The sequence below is a fragment of the Pinus tabuliformis genome, chromosome 2_2 (genome assembly GCF_031772625.1).
Source record: "Pinus tabuliformis cultivar Carrire ecotype Pingquan chromosome 2_2, CPIR1, whole genome shotgun sequence".
Lineage (NCBI taxonomy): Eukaryota > Viridiplantae > Streptophyta > Pinopsida > Pinales > Pinaceae > Pinus > Pinus tabuliformis.
In genome coordinates, this window is record NC_142300.1 from 1,133,852,806 (window position 1) to 1,133,870,037 (window position 17,232).

The window sequence follows — 17,232 nt, forward strand, 5'->3', positions numbered from 1 at the left end:
TCAAGAGTCGGAGAAACCAGGAAAATTATTTGCCCATCGCCCGAAATGACAAGGCTCAGGAGAAACTGAAGCAGTCGTCCTTCTCCCTCCACTATGCCATTTTTCAAACTTTTCTTCTGCAATGAGCCACTCAAGAGTTTGCCTCGTTCGAAATCGGAGCCATACGCCGAACAAAGGCTGTTGTAGGGATCCAAGATGCATGTTTTGTAGGCTTCATGTGTTCGATGTTCAAAATAATGTGCAGTCATCGCCTGCCGCATAGACACCAAACTTGACTACTTCAAAGAAAGTCAGGGAGCCTAATGCAACCCACCCGACCAGTGTGAACTAGCACCAATGGCCTCATGGAGAAATCGAAGCCAAGGGAGGCAGAGCGTATTCATTTCTGTCCCACGATACTTAGGTCACCAGCGACCAATTGTTCCTTCTTCGTCGTGCGAGCCATCCTACGTATAGATCCTAGTGGCCACTCCCAAAACCTTGTTTTTGCACAATGTAACCCTAGCTCCAGTTTGCTCCATTTTTGCCTCCACCAAAAACTCCTTATTCAATTGATACTTCTCTTCGACCCTAGTGTAACTTGTTTAGGCATAGTTAATCATATCTTAATCATAATCAACCATAGTTGAATAAGCTCAACCATGGTCAATAATGTTCTAGCAATCTTAACCATGGTCAAACCATGGGGGATTCACCTTGTTGACCAATATCTTACCATTTTCATTCATAAGGGGGTTTTCAAATTATGAGAAACATAGTCAATATATTGTAGGCATTGGTGGGAGAGATGTGGGTATGGGGAAATTATAGGTATTGAGGGGAAAAACATGGGGCATTTAGCAACAATAGTGATATCTATCAAAAATAGCGGTTACTTTTATTAGAAATTTGTATTAGGAAGATGTTTAACAAAAGGATTTTTGAAGGCTTTTATCAATATCTAGTAAGATTAGGGTATTCTTTAATATCCCATGAATGCAAACGCTATGCCATAAGTTCATTGGGCGGAGACCCCGTGGATCAAACATGGTCACGAAATTCAACCATAGTAAACGTTGTTCAACCATGGTCAAACAAGCTCTACCATTGTCAACATCGTTCATCCATGCCCAACCATAATCAATGATAATCAACCACAGCCAACATCATCAACATGGTTAAATCATGGACATTTGTGGTCAAGATGGATAACATGGATGACCATGTCCATGGTCAACCATAACTTGACCATGTTTAACCATAGCAAACCATGTTCAAACATTGTCAAGGAAGCTTGACCATGGTTAAAAAAATTCACAAAGTTTAGCCATGGTAAACCTTATGGGTAATTTAATTGTGTTTTAAATTATTACATTAAAATTTTGATCTAGTTTCATAGACTTGTGAAGGACACTACATTGTATGTGCTAGGAGATCAACTTTCAGTATGAGAGAAAAAATCCTAGTCTATTTATAACAAGAAATGAATGATCAATCCTTTTAAATTGAGTGCAATAATTAATCTATGAAGGGGAAATGGAAATCTTAACTTAAATATTAATGCAATAAAATATTTAAATCATGAAAGTCAATGAACACAATGAAATTATATTTATGGGATGAAATCTAGACAGAGCACACGCAGATGAAGTAGACTATTCTAGTGAAATTAAAGGAAATTATTCTAAAAAGCAGTTATTCTATGAAGATAAAGACAACTCTTCATATTTTAATTTAGTGAAAGTATCGGACAATTTATTCTAGGAGAGCAATGAACTCTAAACTAATTAAAGCAACAAATCTAATATAATGAGATCAAGAGCAACCATCTATACTCAATGAAGTAGAAAATTTATTCTAGGAAATAAAAAACAATTGTTCCAAGAAAGCATTCAAATTCTAAACTAAAAAAAGGTAAATACAATTTTACACTTTGGAAACAAGAACATTTATTATATGAAATAAATTACAACTATCTAAATAAGCAATGCAATTATCTACGAAAGAAAGACAACTATTTACGAAAGTAAGGGACACTTACCCCAACTATTTGAGATTGTGAAGTAATTTTAAAAAGTAACTATGTGACTTTGGATTGAAAATATTCAGAAGGTGTGTGTTCAAAGGTTAGAATTCATTCATTAATTAAAACTATGATATTAGTTTAAATGTTGTGTAAGAAACTACAATGTGCTTATCAATGCGAGTATAAAAATGAATATGAGAGTAAAGATATGAATGTATGAATGACTGGGAAATGTTTTTTATGTTTTTAAATTTCATTTAAGACCTTGAGAAACCTGTAAAATAAATTAAACCGTGAGAAAAAGCTATAAATCATGACTATAAGAAACAAAGCAATTATAATGAAAAGTGAGACAACACAAAAGAGTAAAGAAATACTATAATACAGTCTCTCGTTTTCCAGAGGGGCCCTCCTCCTGGTGCATGAGATTTAAAAATACTCGGAAAACCTTATTATCATTGGTGTAACCTTCTCATCAAAGCGCAATTATAACAAGAGACAACATTTGAGACTAAATTGAAAAATATCATACACAAAAATATTGTTATGTATTTACAAGAGATTATTCTCGCTCCTTAGCGAGTCCGATATATAATGTGTTTTTACAATAACTAACTGAGAGAACAATTGCTGTAAATCTAAATAATTAAATGATGAATAAGTTTCCTATTTCATTTCAAGATTTGATTCCTACAATTCATTGATGTCGATGAATCATATGAAGATTTTTCAAACACACCATCATTGGCTTCAAACACACCATCATTGGCTTTGTTGATCTTTAGCTTGTTGAGGATGATTCATGCTCTTTTGGAGTCGATATACTACCAAATAGTAGTCCCGATACATTCCTTCTCTGCTCCTTCTGCCACATAATGGTAGACTGAGTGTTTGACCAACTATTATGGGAAACCAATGAGATTTTTCTTGCGCAAAATAGATGGAACTCTATGCTAGAGCTATTTGGAACTCTTCTATATACTTGAGTTGACCTATTCACTTCGAAAACCATTCAGACCTTGGATGTCGCTACAAAGTGTCATCAGAATTACACAATATGTCAGTTTCTGTAATCTTAAAAATTAACTGAATTTTATAAAATAAAAATATAGAATTATAAATATATTAGACATGTACCTCTTTATGTATTTTGTAACTCAGATGGTTTATTATTCATGGAAAGATAGTAAGATGCTGCAAAAACAAGTAAATTATGAGGGTTTCTATGAAGGATAGATGAAAACTAAAGTAACAAAATGCTAAAAAGGTATTATTTCTTTAGCCTAACACAACCGTGTTCAGCAATGTAATTATATTAATGCTTGACCATGGTCAACCACGGTCAACCTCATAAACCCTCTTCAACCATTAATATAGCATCAATATAAATATTAATGTACCATTAAAATTAACGCCAATGTAACATCAACCACTTTATTAATGTGGTTGAAAAACATTAATGTAACAATGTTCAAGATTAATGTAACATAAATATGTTTTTACCATAAGGGTTGGCCATGGTCAATCATAGTCAACCTCGTCAACCCTCTTCAACCATTAATGTAATATTAACATTAACACCAATGTAACATCAACCATGATCAACCTTGCTTACTCATGGTCAACCATTGTTATTCATAGTCAACCATGGTCTATTAAACTATATCGTGCATGCCAATTGTCAACTAGCACAACCACAATGACAAAATCGTTGAAATACACCAATAGGAATCATTTTCCACTTATAGTGGCATGAAAGGTGGGGATTGGCATATGAAAGGTGGAAACTGACACCAAACAATGTATATAAACCACACTATTAATGTGGTGCTAATATTATTATTATTTTGTTTTTTAACAGTAATGAGTGCATTCCACTAGGCACAATGAGGAACTTCATAGAAATGGTTGCCACTATTTCACCTAGTAGAAGCAACATTTCATAAATGCCACAAGGGTACTAGAGCCTTGAACCCACGCTACTTGGGACAGAAATAGTGAACCATACCACTTGAGATAATTTTCTTTGAGAGGTGCTAATATTACTATTGTTGGTGAGAACTTCTAGAATCCTCTGTGCATTGCTTGAAGAGCCCAACATTTTGGGTGAACACTTCACCCATCTTCAGGGGCAGGAAGAAAAATTGATGATAGGAAGAGTGCTTGATGGGAAAGTCTTACATAGGTCAAACCGAAAGATCCTTCAAATATTGGTTGAAAGAGCACATGGTTGACACCTTCCACAATCACATTGCTAACTCTGCCATTACTAAGCATTCCCATTCAACCAAACACCTCATTTTTTTTGACAAAACCAAAATCTTAGCTTCTACCCCTTATCATTCCAACCGGGTCATTAGGGAGGCCCTTGAAATTGAAAAACATCCTAATAATTTTAATCGGGATGATGGATACCAATTAAGCCAATCCTGGAAACCCACCATCCATTTCTTATCATCTTAACCCTTTCCCTCTTTTAAATTCTCCCCCATCCTAACGCTTTCTCCCCCACCCTTCCCCCCTTTCCCATCCTCCTCGAATTATTCTTAAGTTTATTTCTTCTCATTTCTTAGTCAGTTATTTTCCTCATTATATTATTTATTAATTTAATTGGATTATTAATTACCCTTCCAATTTATCCATTTTTAACATAATTAGTAAAGTTAGGGTATTTAATAATATTAATAATTTTAATTTTTTTTACCATTGTTAACCTTTTGTACCTTTTGTCTCTTTCTTTTCTCCATTTTAACATTTATATATTGTAATTCCACATTTGATTTAGTTCCATAATTTTCCTCTCATTAATAATATGTCCTTTAATCTTATAAGTAATCATGTCTAATTTATAAAATAAAATAAAATTATTTCTATTTTTAATTTTTATGTTTGTCCCACCCCCATTTTTAGAATTTTTGACCAATTAAAATAAATTTATAATCTCTTTAGGGTAATTTATTCATTTTTATAATTTCCAAATGTTGACCTTATGACCAATTTCATTCCAATTTAATTTATTTCTTATAATTAGGCCTTTGACATAATCAATAAATAATATTTAATTATAAATTTTCGTTACCTTTTTGAATTTTGACCAATCAAAAATAATTTTTAAATTTTAATTGTTTCATTTCAATCCTTTCAGTTATTTATATTTCTGTGATTTTGATTTATCAAGGAATTATATTAATTATAAAATTAAATCTTTAATTCAATAATTTCTCTCTCTATGGTTTAGTCAAAATTATCATGCAACGATTTTTTAATCTCACTATCTCTAATGACTAATTCTTCACTCCATTCTCTTTATATTTTGGGCAAGCACTCTTCCTATCATAAGTTTGCTTCCTTCTCATGAAGAAACATTGGGCTCTTCAAACAATACACACAGGATTCTAGAAGTTCTCAACAACAATATGTTACTTCATGTGGAAACATACACTATATTATTATTATTATTATTATTATTATTATGTCAATAGGTGTGTCTATTTTGGATTTATGATTTTATAATTTTAGTTTAATTATCAATAATTATTTGGTGGGTGGTAGGGATTTAACCTTCACATAATATTTTAGAATATTCTTAATAGTAAATATACAAATCAAAGGTTGACATTTATTTAAAGTAGTTATGCACTTTTTTCTGTTTCAATTAAATTGATTAATTAAAGAAAATCGCATATGAACAAGTATCATAGGAAGTGAATTATGGTTTTTTTTAGCATGTGACATTGATAATCCATGGTATTGTAACAAAGCCTATTTACAAATTAAAAAGCTCAATGGTAAAGTGGAGTTAAATCTCCATAGTTAAGAATCTTGTTCCATGTTTTTTTAAATGTATGTATGTTTAACTTATACATTAATTATTTCTATAATAATAATTATAATTTAATTAGTTTTTATGTTTTTCTTAAATATATTATAGTGTTCTGATGCTTATGATAAATTTAATTTTAATTTTAATAATTATTAGGTGGGCAAAGATTTTAAAATATTCATAGTAATAGACATATAATAGAGATGAGTTATAGTTTTTTTAAACATGTAGTATTAGTAAGTCATGATATTGACCACAACAAAAGCCTATAGTATTGGATTTTCATGATTAAAAATATTGTTACATGAATTTTTTTTTTAATGTATATATGTTTAACTTATACATTAATTATTTTTATAAGTAATAATAATATTAAATTAAAATAAAGTTACAATTTAATTATTTTTGGTATTTTGGATTGCAAGTTTCTGTGGAGCGGTTTTTGAGAGATTGAGTTCGGATAATCCACAGTGTTCATCTTTTTTTTTTTTTTTTTTTTTTTTTTGTCGACGTTTCGAGTCTAGAGCAAGACTCATCATCAGGACTTGATGAGTATTTTTGGTATTTTTTTTAATAATGTAATATGTATAATAAAATAAATATACTTAATACCTATAAATATTAATTAACCATTTTATTAAAAAAAAATTATAACATTAAAATCATTACCTTTTTAAATGAATGCATAACATTGATTCATCGTTCAATATTAGGGTCTTAAAATCCTAACGGTGACAATACAATACAATGTGTAACCACATCATGGGAAACCTCTCTGGACCCTCTCACAAAAGCTTAAAATTGCAAACAATTTTTAGATTAAGGTGTGTTTTCATGTTAGGTCAATCTGCTTGTGCTCCCATCAAATACCCCAAGTGTGAGGCTTCTCATAACATAATGCAATGTTGTGAGGTAAGTGTGGTACGACCACTTGAGTGGTCAAGTAAAGGATAGTATTTAAGAAAGGATCAATCACTTCTTTTACTAGGATTTGGTTATTCATTTTTTTCATATTTATGATGTAATAAAAGTTGATGTATGTCAATATGTTTATAATAATTAATTTTAGAGTCAAGTATAAAATAGATGTAAAATAAATGTATAGATTATCAATTCTTAATATATGTTTCCTTTAAAAAAAAATCACAAATTCAAAACAAGACAGAGGTGTAGAATTATTTGCCTTTATTATCAACCAAAATCACCATCCCGTTTGACTTCGTTGCCTCCTGACAGGGTTTGATAGAGGACTCCCATGTCCCCGCTGTAAAGTCTCCATCATCGAACTCACACGAAAACGAATAGCGACGCTACGGACCCAGCACATCATCGCAGATTAAAAGCCTTACTAGATGATCCACAAATTCCTCTAAACAACCTTGTACAACTCAGAGCTGTTTTATAATGAAGTGTATAATGCTTTTCGTGGCTCTTATTACTTTGACTCTTTTAGCAGCGGACAAAAGTTTTAATACTCCTCTAGAGTTCCCACATGACCTAAAGCGGTCGGACTTTTTATATGACTTTCGTGACTTCCTTACAATCGAATACGTGCAACACTATGCGGGTAGGAGAGGCTGTAACTTTCTTCCCCATGGTTTTTGGCTATTTCCATTTCTGGTGGTTCTGGTGGGAGGGGGGCCAGCGACAAATAGTAGGGTTGAAATTAAGGGTGTCTTCATACGTGTAAAACCGCTGGGCTTTGAGAAAATTTGGGTTTATGGGGCCGCTAAGGATATCATGGACTGGGTTAAGGATTACATATTATTTAATTTTCCCTTCTTATCTAATTGGATGAAGAGAATCTAGTATCCAATAAACACTTTCCAACCCAACACATTAAATTTGGATGAAGAGAATCTAGTATCTAATAAACACTTTCCAACACTTTAAATTTGGTCATATACAAAAAAAAAAAAAAAAACAGAATCAGAATCAGATTCTTTAAGTTGATTGCAGATTCCTAGAATATTCAGAATAGGATGTCCGTCAGATTCCTGGAATATTCTGAGAATCTGTAATAATTGACTTTAGCTCGGGAAAAAGAGAAATCACAAAAGCACCGAATAAGATTCATTATGCTGCTTATTAACAAAGTGTAATGTCATGGATGCATCAATCATTCCTGGGAGTTGCCAGAGGAAAAGGGATAGTATGTTTTTTTTGGCAAAACTTAGCTGTTTTTTGTATATCAAATGTTTTTTTGTAAAGACAATATGCAACTTCAGTGTTAAAAAGATGAATATAGGAATAACTCGGACAATTATGTAAGTGATAGGAGATCTAGAAGAACGGATAGAAGTCTACAAATCATCACATGAATATGTACTCTCTTTTTGTTTTTTAATGGAAAAAGAGAATTCTTTTCTTCTCGGAAAAGAAAGGAGAGGAGAGACTCTAGAATCTTTTTCTTCTCGGAAAATTTCAACCCATTATTCTGTCATGTAGAGTTCAGTAAGGAGACAGTAAAAAACCCATTTAAGACAGAACCCTTTTCAATAATAATCGAACATACATGGATTACCGACAGTTAAAAAACCATTGAAGGCAGAATAGCTTTTAATAATTGAACATACATGCAATACCGACAGTAGAAAACCCATTGAAGACATATCAGCTTTCAATAATTATCGAACATACATGCAATCCACGAAGTATAGATTTACTTATTGCAGTGCTGCAAATAGCACATCAGGAAGAAATATATACAATATATGTGAATCTTGCACACTAAGGATGACGATGACTGATGATTATGCAGAAATATATTCAAGCCAAACTTCCATCAACAAATAAAGCTATGGTTTTGTCAACAAAACTTCACACTCTGTTGCTCAAATTCAGAGCTCGTTTTTCATGAATCACGCTCCAAAATTGAAATAATTTCCAATCTGCCTCTCTCAATAATTTTACTGGTCACACAACACAACACAAGCCATTGATGATCTTTGGATAGATTACAACTTGATAGTATATATTACAGTTTATAGACTACATATGATTAGACAGAAGAGGTCACGGGCCTGCTTTGTTTCTGAGGCTAGGCTGTCGTTGTAACGATGTGGCTTGCAGAAGAATATTTTCCTCCGATTAATCCAACATGAATGAGTAAAATATAGAAGATATTTGTTCCAGACAAAATAATAAGAAATGACTCCAGCGTTCTCTGCTCACAGATACAAATTACCAGAGGTCAACATAAAAGGAATTGTGGAATGGCTTAGCTCATGAGAGAAAGCAAGATATTATGACAAAACGTAGTTCTTAGTACATACCAGTTTTGTGTTTCTGCCACCGATATGGATTTCTTTGCATGCTAACCTGCAGTTTTTGTGAGAGAAAAACAAGATGAGTTCACCTTTATTTTCTAAATAAATTGGATAAAAAATCATTATCACTCCATCTATATTCTATACTAATGAATTCATATATCCTATTCCTGTAATATAATGTGTTAGTAGTGATAACATATACCCCATGGCGAGAAGAGTGAGGGCACAAGCTGTCATGGCCGATGCAACACTGGAAGCCAAGCTGGCAGCAGTCCAAACCCGCAGGTGATGGATTCCTGATAGGCATGCACCACCTCCCACGACAGCAGCTATCAAGGAAAAAATAACCACAAATCCAGTCGCTTCATTACCCATTGGAAAGTAAATTGGAGAAAACCCGACAGGAAGAGTGCCTCCAGGACCTGCAAGTTTTCATTATGCAATCCATTAGTTCAACAGTCAATAACACAAAACTCTATCAAATAGCTATGCATATCGGATAATAAAAATATGTGGGTTTTAGTTAGAAATAAATTACTGGTAGAGTAAGTGTGGTCGAGGGCTTTGTTGACAGCCCATCCAGCGATAGCAGCCACAATCACATACATGCAGAAATTCAAGAGCAGGAGAGACCCTGCAAGAAACTTCACCAGTCTTGACGCCATAATAATATATATCGATCTTAAAATGAACCAACAGAGGAGGCTAAATTTGCAGAGGTGGAGACGAAACTGACAACAATGGTCGATGGAGAGATACAGGAATTGCTTAAATAGTAAACCACGTCACATCTGTAGAACTCCAGAACATTCTGTAACTTCAACTCTGCCAGAAGCTTCTCCAGATTTCGTATGACGTATTTAAGGATGCGTTGAAAAGAGGAGCCCGCCGCCACAAAACCAGCCTGCGTTAACAATTGGAAAACCGAAGAACTTTGGTGACATATACAACCATTGTTTAGTGCAAAGACAACTATTTCTTTACCAAGCCCGTAATGGAGGGATAAAAATAACGAAATTTAATCTAATCCCGTAAATTTAATGTAATTGGGTGGTAATCTATTAGCTATTATGGAAATTCAGGTAAGATTTTGATAAAATCTGCCGAATATTTTTATAAATTTACATTAAAATTTTGAAATTTACATTAAAATTATTAAATTTCAAAATTTTAATGTCTTACAAGTTTGATGATGCTAATCTATTTTTACCTATGATTCAAACACTACCAATTTTCAATAATACTGAATCTATTTTCACTACTGCCACAATCAAAAAAATTACTCAAATTATATTTTGATAAAATTTTCTTAAAATGTGAACAGTGTGTATGCGTTCCATGAAAACTATCCGATAGTCTAGGGCTGCTCTGATTTGATTTGACCCGCTCTGATTAAATTTTCTTAAAATGTGAACAGTGTGTATGCGTTCCATGAAAACTATCCAATAGTCTAGGGCCGCTCTGATTTGATTTGACCCGCTCTGATTTGATTTGACCCGTGGAGGGGAAAATAAAAATAAAAAACAAAAAATTGATCTGCCAGTAGATCACAGAAACACAAAAAATAAGACATTTTGTATGAAAATAAAGGCTTCATAAAATTTATTGTGGATGTTACCTGTCGTTGTCTCTGTGGCAATGGATGCACTTTTTTTTTGTATGCTTTCGCTCAACGGTTTCTCGTCAGCGTATTGCTGAAGTTTTGGTTCGATTTTAAAATCATAACACCTTAACATCGTTAAAAGGTGTTGGGGAGCCATGATTCATATCATGTAAATAAATTGAACACACCGAAAATTCCCACATTTTGTGGGCCATTTTGGTCAAAAACCTTTGAGTTTTATTTTGCAATGATGTTCGATAAACCATGAATACTGTAAAAGGGCACTGAATCGTTTTTACGAGGAAATATAGCTAATATATCTATTCCCATATCCTACTTTTGCAAGGGTGTAGAGTTAGTACTTAGTAAGATGAACCTGGTAGACTAAGTTGTATTTCTCTTTGGCGAATGGACTGCTATAAAATCCAGCAATGTAGCCATATCTGTTATCATCTCAATTTTACAATTCTTTATTTCAAGTTAGAGAAATGAAGAATTTAACAACTGACATTCTCATTCCTCATCCCAGTGAAAATTCCTCGTATCATCCCTTCAACATCCTTGAGCTTCTGCTGCGGTCTCTCTTAGCCAAGCGTTCTCGGCTCTTTTTCTGTTCGTTACAAATAAAAGAATATGTCCATAAAGCTCAACCTGAGTTATATGAATGCAAATTCTCATGAACTCTTAGTAAGCTACATTGTTGTGGGTCCTGCCAAACAAGCCGAGGTAGGGCCTCAAGGCTTAAACCGCTGTGGCCTCCATGAGTTCGATGTTATGGGCAGACTGCTCTTCAATAGAGTAAAGAGAAAAAATATTTTATTTCTTCCTATGATCTTTTTAACCCAAGTTTTATTCTTGATTTAATTACCTTGGTTCTAATCATCATTTACCACTTGAGGTGAATTTACATAGTTTTCATATCTTAATTATATTTATTAATTTATTTATTCTTAATGATTCCAAGGGTGCCAAGTTTGGTTGTGCCCTTCAAGAACTTCCCTTGAAGTTCTAAGGGTGTCACGCCTAACAATTTATTTGTGATCCCAAGGGTGCCAAGTTGGTCGTGCCCTTCAAGAAATTTCCTTGAAGTTCCAAGGGTGCCATGCCACTTGCCCTTCAAGCATTCAGTGGCTACGAGGGGAAAGTATAGGTGCAATGATAGAGACCATTATCATCTCTTATGTTACTTGCTATAGTGATACTAATGGTGTCAGGGATCAAGGAATCTGCCTTGATGCACGCCCCACGATAAAATCATCATGGGCGACCCAAATTTGGGACCTGCCCTCATGACATCGTGATCTTCAAGGCGAAGGTGTTTCAACATTTCCAACCCAAGTCACGGCAAGAGTACTAGTGGGTGAGATCAGGGTCATTGTCCCACCTCTCTCATGCAGTTCCATCCAATTGTACAACCCCATCACCCATATGTGAGTCGTTCGGCCAAGCAACTAATCTATACCTACAACCACTAACATATCATTAGAATATATATAAACATATATAACAAGTTTCAAAATTGACTTAGAATTTCAAAGATAAAATAATATAAATTTTCATCAAACCAAGTGTCGTCAACTCGTCATATGTGAGTGCCTTTGGTGGTTTCCTGCCATACTCAATAATCATCAATAACAAGGTTTTTCAATGTTAGTCATTGTCATAATAACATCATTAACAACACCTAGCCATTCGCACCATTGTTCATTGTGAACCAGAACTAATGCAAGTAGGTAACATAGGGGACACATCCATCATGGCTATCATCATCATAACATCAATGGAAACATACATATCCATCAAAGATATCAACATCGTAACATAAATATAAAACATACATATCCATCAAATCTATCATCATCATGATATCAATAGAGAACATACATATCATTTACTTCTATCATCATCATAAATTCAATAGAGACCAAAAATCACCATTTATGCTACAATCATCATAATATCAATAGAGAACATGCATAACCATTAATGTTATGATGGTCATAATACCAATAGATAACATACATAACCATTAATGTTATCTTCGTCATAATATCAATGGAGAACATAATGATCCAGATGGATTTTGATAGCCACCTGCCAAATCCACTTGAACCCCCACCATTGTTTCTTTCAGCTTTTCAGTTTCCTTAATTATAGCACAATTTACTATTTTTAGCAGTTTTTCGGGTCTTGAACTTCGGGAGCCATTTTGAGGCCCTAAACGATGCTTTTTGGGAAAACTGGGAACAACAAAATGTTTCTCTTCCCAAAGTTGTAGTTCTCAGATAGATCTTTCTAACGAGATATTGTGCGCGTCAAATGGAGATCGTATACCAAAGTTATGACCTCGGGAAGTTGATGTACCAATTTACCCAAATGGGGCTCACAGTTTGGTGTTTCATTTGGTTAGGTTTTTGGATGTTTAGGGTTTTCCATTGTTTCTCAACAATAAATAGGCCTTCAAGCCTCATTGTAACATAGTTCATAGGCATGTAGCCACTACATCTCTTCTTAGAGATAAGCTACCATCGCTCTAGCTAGTTTATTTTCATTTTTGTTTGTAAGCATATTTCAGTGTTTTACAGTAATGAAATGAAGTAATATTTCTGTTGCATTTCTATATGTATGGTCATATCTGCTATTTTTTGTGTTCCTATTTAAATCCAGATCAGTGGTATCAGAGCAGTCTGCTCTTTATTTGTGTTTCTTTGCATGTGCCCAATGAGGTCGGGATATAAGGAGTTAAGGCTTGAACTGGTCGAACCTTTGCAAAACCAGCCTTGCAAATCTCGATGGCCTCTCATGGCAGATGAAAAGAAAGATGAGGGGGCAGGAGATCCTATCAAAATCTTGCTCAAAAAGGCCCTCGGGCAACAAAGGAATGCGATGATGGACAACTTTGCCTAGATCCTTTAGCAGCTACCCAGGTGTGACACATCTACTTCTAGCAGCTACTCTGGAAGTGCCACACCCTTTAAGGTACATGTTAACTTTAACATTCCCATATTTTAGGTTCAGATAGATGCAAATGTCGTAGATAAATGGTTAAATTTGCTAGAAGGGTATTTTTCTGTTCATGATTTTTCCGGCCGGGAAAAGATAACTTTCTCTCTTCTCAAAGATGCCCACTGCGTCAAGGACAAGTGGGAAACCTACTGCGAGCAAAAGGATGAAAGCACGACCTCACTGTTTTCAGCCGCACCCACTTGGAATTCATTCCAGACTGCCATCAAGGAGCAATACTACCCTGTCGAAAGCTATGAGGATCAAGACATCAAGTGGACCACGCTGCGGCAGGGAAGGGACCAAGATGTGTCAGGGTTTACCAATATTTTCCATACCCTTTGCACGAAGTTGGGTATCAAGGATTCGAAGCAGCATTTGGTACTCAAATACCGCGGTTGCCTGCACAAGTACATCCAGGAAGAAATAGAATTCTTGAACATCTCCTCGCTCGACACGACATACCGATATGTCGTCAAGATAGAGAAAAAGTTTAAACAGAAGAAGCTAAAATTTGGATCTGCGAATCCGAAGCAAGGAAAAGGTGCCTCCCAACCTCATAAAAAAGGACAAAGCCAAGGCAGGTCGGCCCAAGATAACTTGCCAAAGCTGCAAGCAAAGAATAGTGCCGCGAAGGCGAGAAAGGACACGGGAAAGTGGTGTGAGTTCCATAAGAGCTCCACTCACAGCACAAGTGAGTGTCGGGCCAAGCAGTCACTAGTGGCTGAGCTAAAGGTTTCAAAACCAGATGCATGTTTCGAATCTGAGTCAGAACCCGATAAAGGGAATGACAAAGGGAAGTAGATTATTGATGCGGAGCCTAACGCCACCGTTGCCACCAGAAGATCCAGAAGGAGGAACCCGAAGATCCAGAGGAGGAGCATCTCTTCCACTCCTAGATGTGGGTAAAGGGCTTCCCACTACAGTTTAGTGTCGACAACGGGAGCCAAATGAACCTCATTTCAGCAGAGGTCGTGAAGCGACTTGGCTTACTAACCACATCACATCCACAACCATACACCATCGGGTGGCTTCACCAAGGACAGGATCTTCACATGAGCCAGCAGTGTCACCTTCCATACAACGTCAAGCCCTTCACGGATGAGGTATTGTGTGACGTTTCTCCTCTTGATGTTTGTGATGTATTACTAGGACAACTATACTTGTGGAAGTGAAATGTTTTGTATGAATCAAGGCCCCGTGTTGTTATTTTTACTTTTGGAAATAAGTTGTATAGGGTACCGGAGGTAGCACCGCCTACCGCCATCTCTTTGGTTACTGCAAAACAATGCAGTAAGATCATTTCCAAAACTGAGAAATTTGTTTTCATGATGATATGCCCTCAAGGAAAGAAGAAGACGACGACCACGACCTCTATTAGGGACCCTCCGCACGACAACTACAGATGGACAAGGTCATGGAGGAGTATGAGGACATATTCACCTCCCCCGCAGGGGTTCCTCTGCACTGTCAGGTCAATCACTCCATCGATCTGACCCCAAGTATGTCACTGCCCAATGGACCAATCTATCGGTGCTCCATTCTAGAAAATGATGAAATCAAGAGGTAGATTCAGGAGATGTGACATAAATTCACATCCATTCGAATTCATCACCCTATGGGAACCCAGTCGTGTTGGTACAGAAGAAGGATGGGACTTGGAGACTCTGTATTGACTATCGGGCACTGAATAATATCACTGTCCATAATGCGTACTCGATCCCATGGATTGATGACCTCCTGGACCAACTAAAGGGGGAAAAATATTTCAGCAAGATTGATTTGAAGTCAAGATATCACCAGGTACGAATCGAACCCTCTGATGTGTGGAAGATTGCCTTCAAAGCCAAGGAGGGCCTTTTCGAATGGTTGGTTATGCCTTTCGGATTGACAAACGCTCTTGCAACCTTCATGAGGCTAATGGATGACATCTTGTGGCCACTCACCAACTCATTTGTAGTGGTATACTTGGATGAGATCCTGATCTTCAGCCAGAGTTGCTAAGAGCATCTCCACCATATCCGACAAGTTCTCTAAACACTACGGCAACACAAGTTATGTGCCAATTTAGAGAAATGCACCTTCGGCATGACCCAGGTTTAGTATCTGGGATACATTATTGATGATCGGGGGGTGCATGTGGATCCAACCAAGATCCAAGTCATTCGGGGTTGGCCATCTCCAACCACTCTAACAAAGCTCCGCAGATTTCTAGGCCATGCCAACTTCTATCGTAAGTTTGTGTTTGGATTTTCTCATATCACTTAGCCCTTGATTCAAGTCACTAAGGGAGGAGCGAAAGAAAATTTATTTTGGTCTGAATCTCAACAGAAGGCATTCACATAGTTGAAAGATCGCCTCTGCTCGACACCAGTGCTCACATTACCAGACTTACAACAACCATTTGAGGTCGAGACAAATGCCTCTAACTAGCTATTGGGGCAGTCCTTACTCAACACGGGCATCTAGTGGCATATCATAGTGAGACACTTTCAGACACAGTTCAGAAGTATCCCACATATGAGAAAGAAATGTATTCCATTGTGTAGGCCTGTTGACAATGGAAGCATTACATTTTGGGGAAGGAAACGATCATCCACACAGACCACTGACCCCTGCAGTTCATATAGACCCAAGGAAAATTGCAGAATGATCACCATTAGAAGTGGTCCACATACCTGCAATAGTTTCATTTGAATATCAATTATAAGAAGGGCAGCACTAATAATATTCCAAATTGCCTTATTCAACCACCGATCATGGCGTTAACCACTGTACTCAACTCTTGTGGGCACGAGACTTTTGATTGGCCACTTCTCTACAAAAGTGACCCAAAATTCGGCCACACATACAAGACACTCTTGGAGGTTCAACATGTTCCAGATTTTCACCTCTAGGATGCGTTGTTATGCCACCTGGGTCACCTTTGTGTTCCTTCAAGCGAGCATGCCAAGATGATTTGGGAAGCACACTACAGTCGGGCTGCTGGTCATTTCGAGGTCGAGAAAATGGTGGCAGTACTGCAGAAGTATTTCTATTGGCCGAATCTTCGATAGGATGTTAGGAAGTACATCAAATCATGCACTTCCTGCACCATTGCCAAACCGACCATCAAGAAGTAAGGCCTCTATATCCCGCTTCCTACCCCTAGTCGACCTTGAGAATCCATCTCCATGGATTACATGTCGTGCCTTACTTATACTAAGCATGGAAATGACTGTGTTTTTGTGGTCATTGATAGGTTCTCGAAGATGGCCATTATGGCGGCCTGCAAGAAGAATATCACAACAGAACCCACTGCTAAACTATTCTTTGAACGAGTGTGGGTATACTTTGGGATCCCATAGTATATCATCTGAGCTCGGGACAACAGGGTCCTCAGTACATTTTGGTCTAGTCTCTCATCGATGCTGGACACCAAACTCACTGAGTCCATAGCCTTCCATCGTCAAACTGATGGCTAGATAGAGGTTGTCAACAGGATGATCGTACACATTATGTGCATGTACAACTCAAAGCATCCACG

The 17,232-nt window shown here is 36.2% G+C and overlaps 1 protein-coding gene across 1 annotated transcript; it reads right to left on the reverse strand.

The window, feature by feature from the left end:
- Positions 1–8,348: 8,348 nt before the first annotated feature.
- On the reverse strand, positions 8,349–9,838 carry LOC149197383 (membrane protein PM19L-like). The gene is made up of 4 exons (XM_089403902.1): positions 9,639–9,838; positions 9,303–9,522; positions 9,104–9,149; positions 8,349–8,994 (listed from the first exon to the last, which is right to left on the reverse strand). Exons 1-4 carry the CDS (start codon positions 9,763–9,765, stop codon positions 8,869–8,871), a joined length of 519 nt encoding a protein of 172 aa, XP_089260028.1. The 5' UTR covers positions 9,766–9,838; the 3' UTR covers positions 8,349–8,868.
- Positions 9,839–17,232: the final 7,394 nt, after the last annotated feature.

Bases quoted from the DNA above. Each gene is read 5' to 3' on its own strand.
- LOC149197383 (XM_089403902.1), bottom strand. From the start codon at position 9,765: ATGGCGTCAAGACTGGTGAAGTTTCTTGCAGGGTCTCTCCTGCTCTTG. The intron at 9,150-9,302 runs GTATATGTTATC...CAAAAACTGCAG, and splicing joins CTCACTCTTCTCGCCATGGG to GTTAGCATGCAAAGAAATCC. The intron at 8,995-9,103 runs GTATGTACTAAG...ATCTGTGAGCAG, and splicing joins GTGGCAGAAACACAAAACTG to AGAACGCTGGAGTCATTTCT.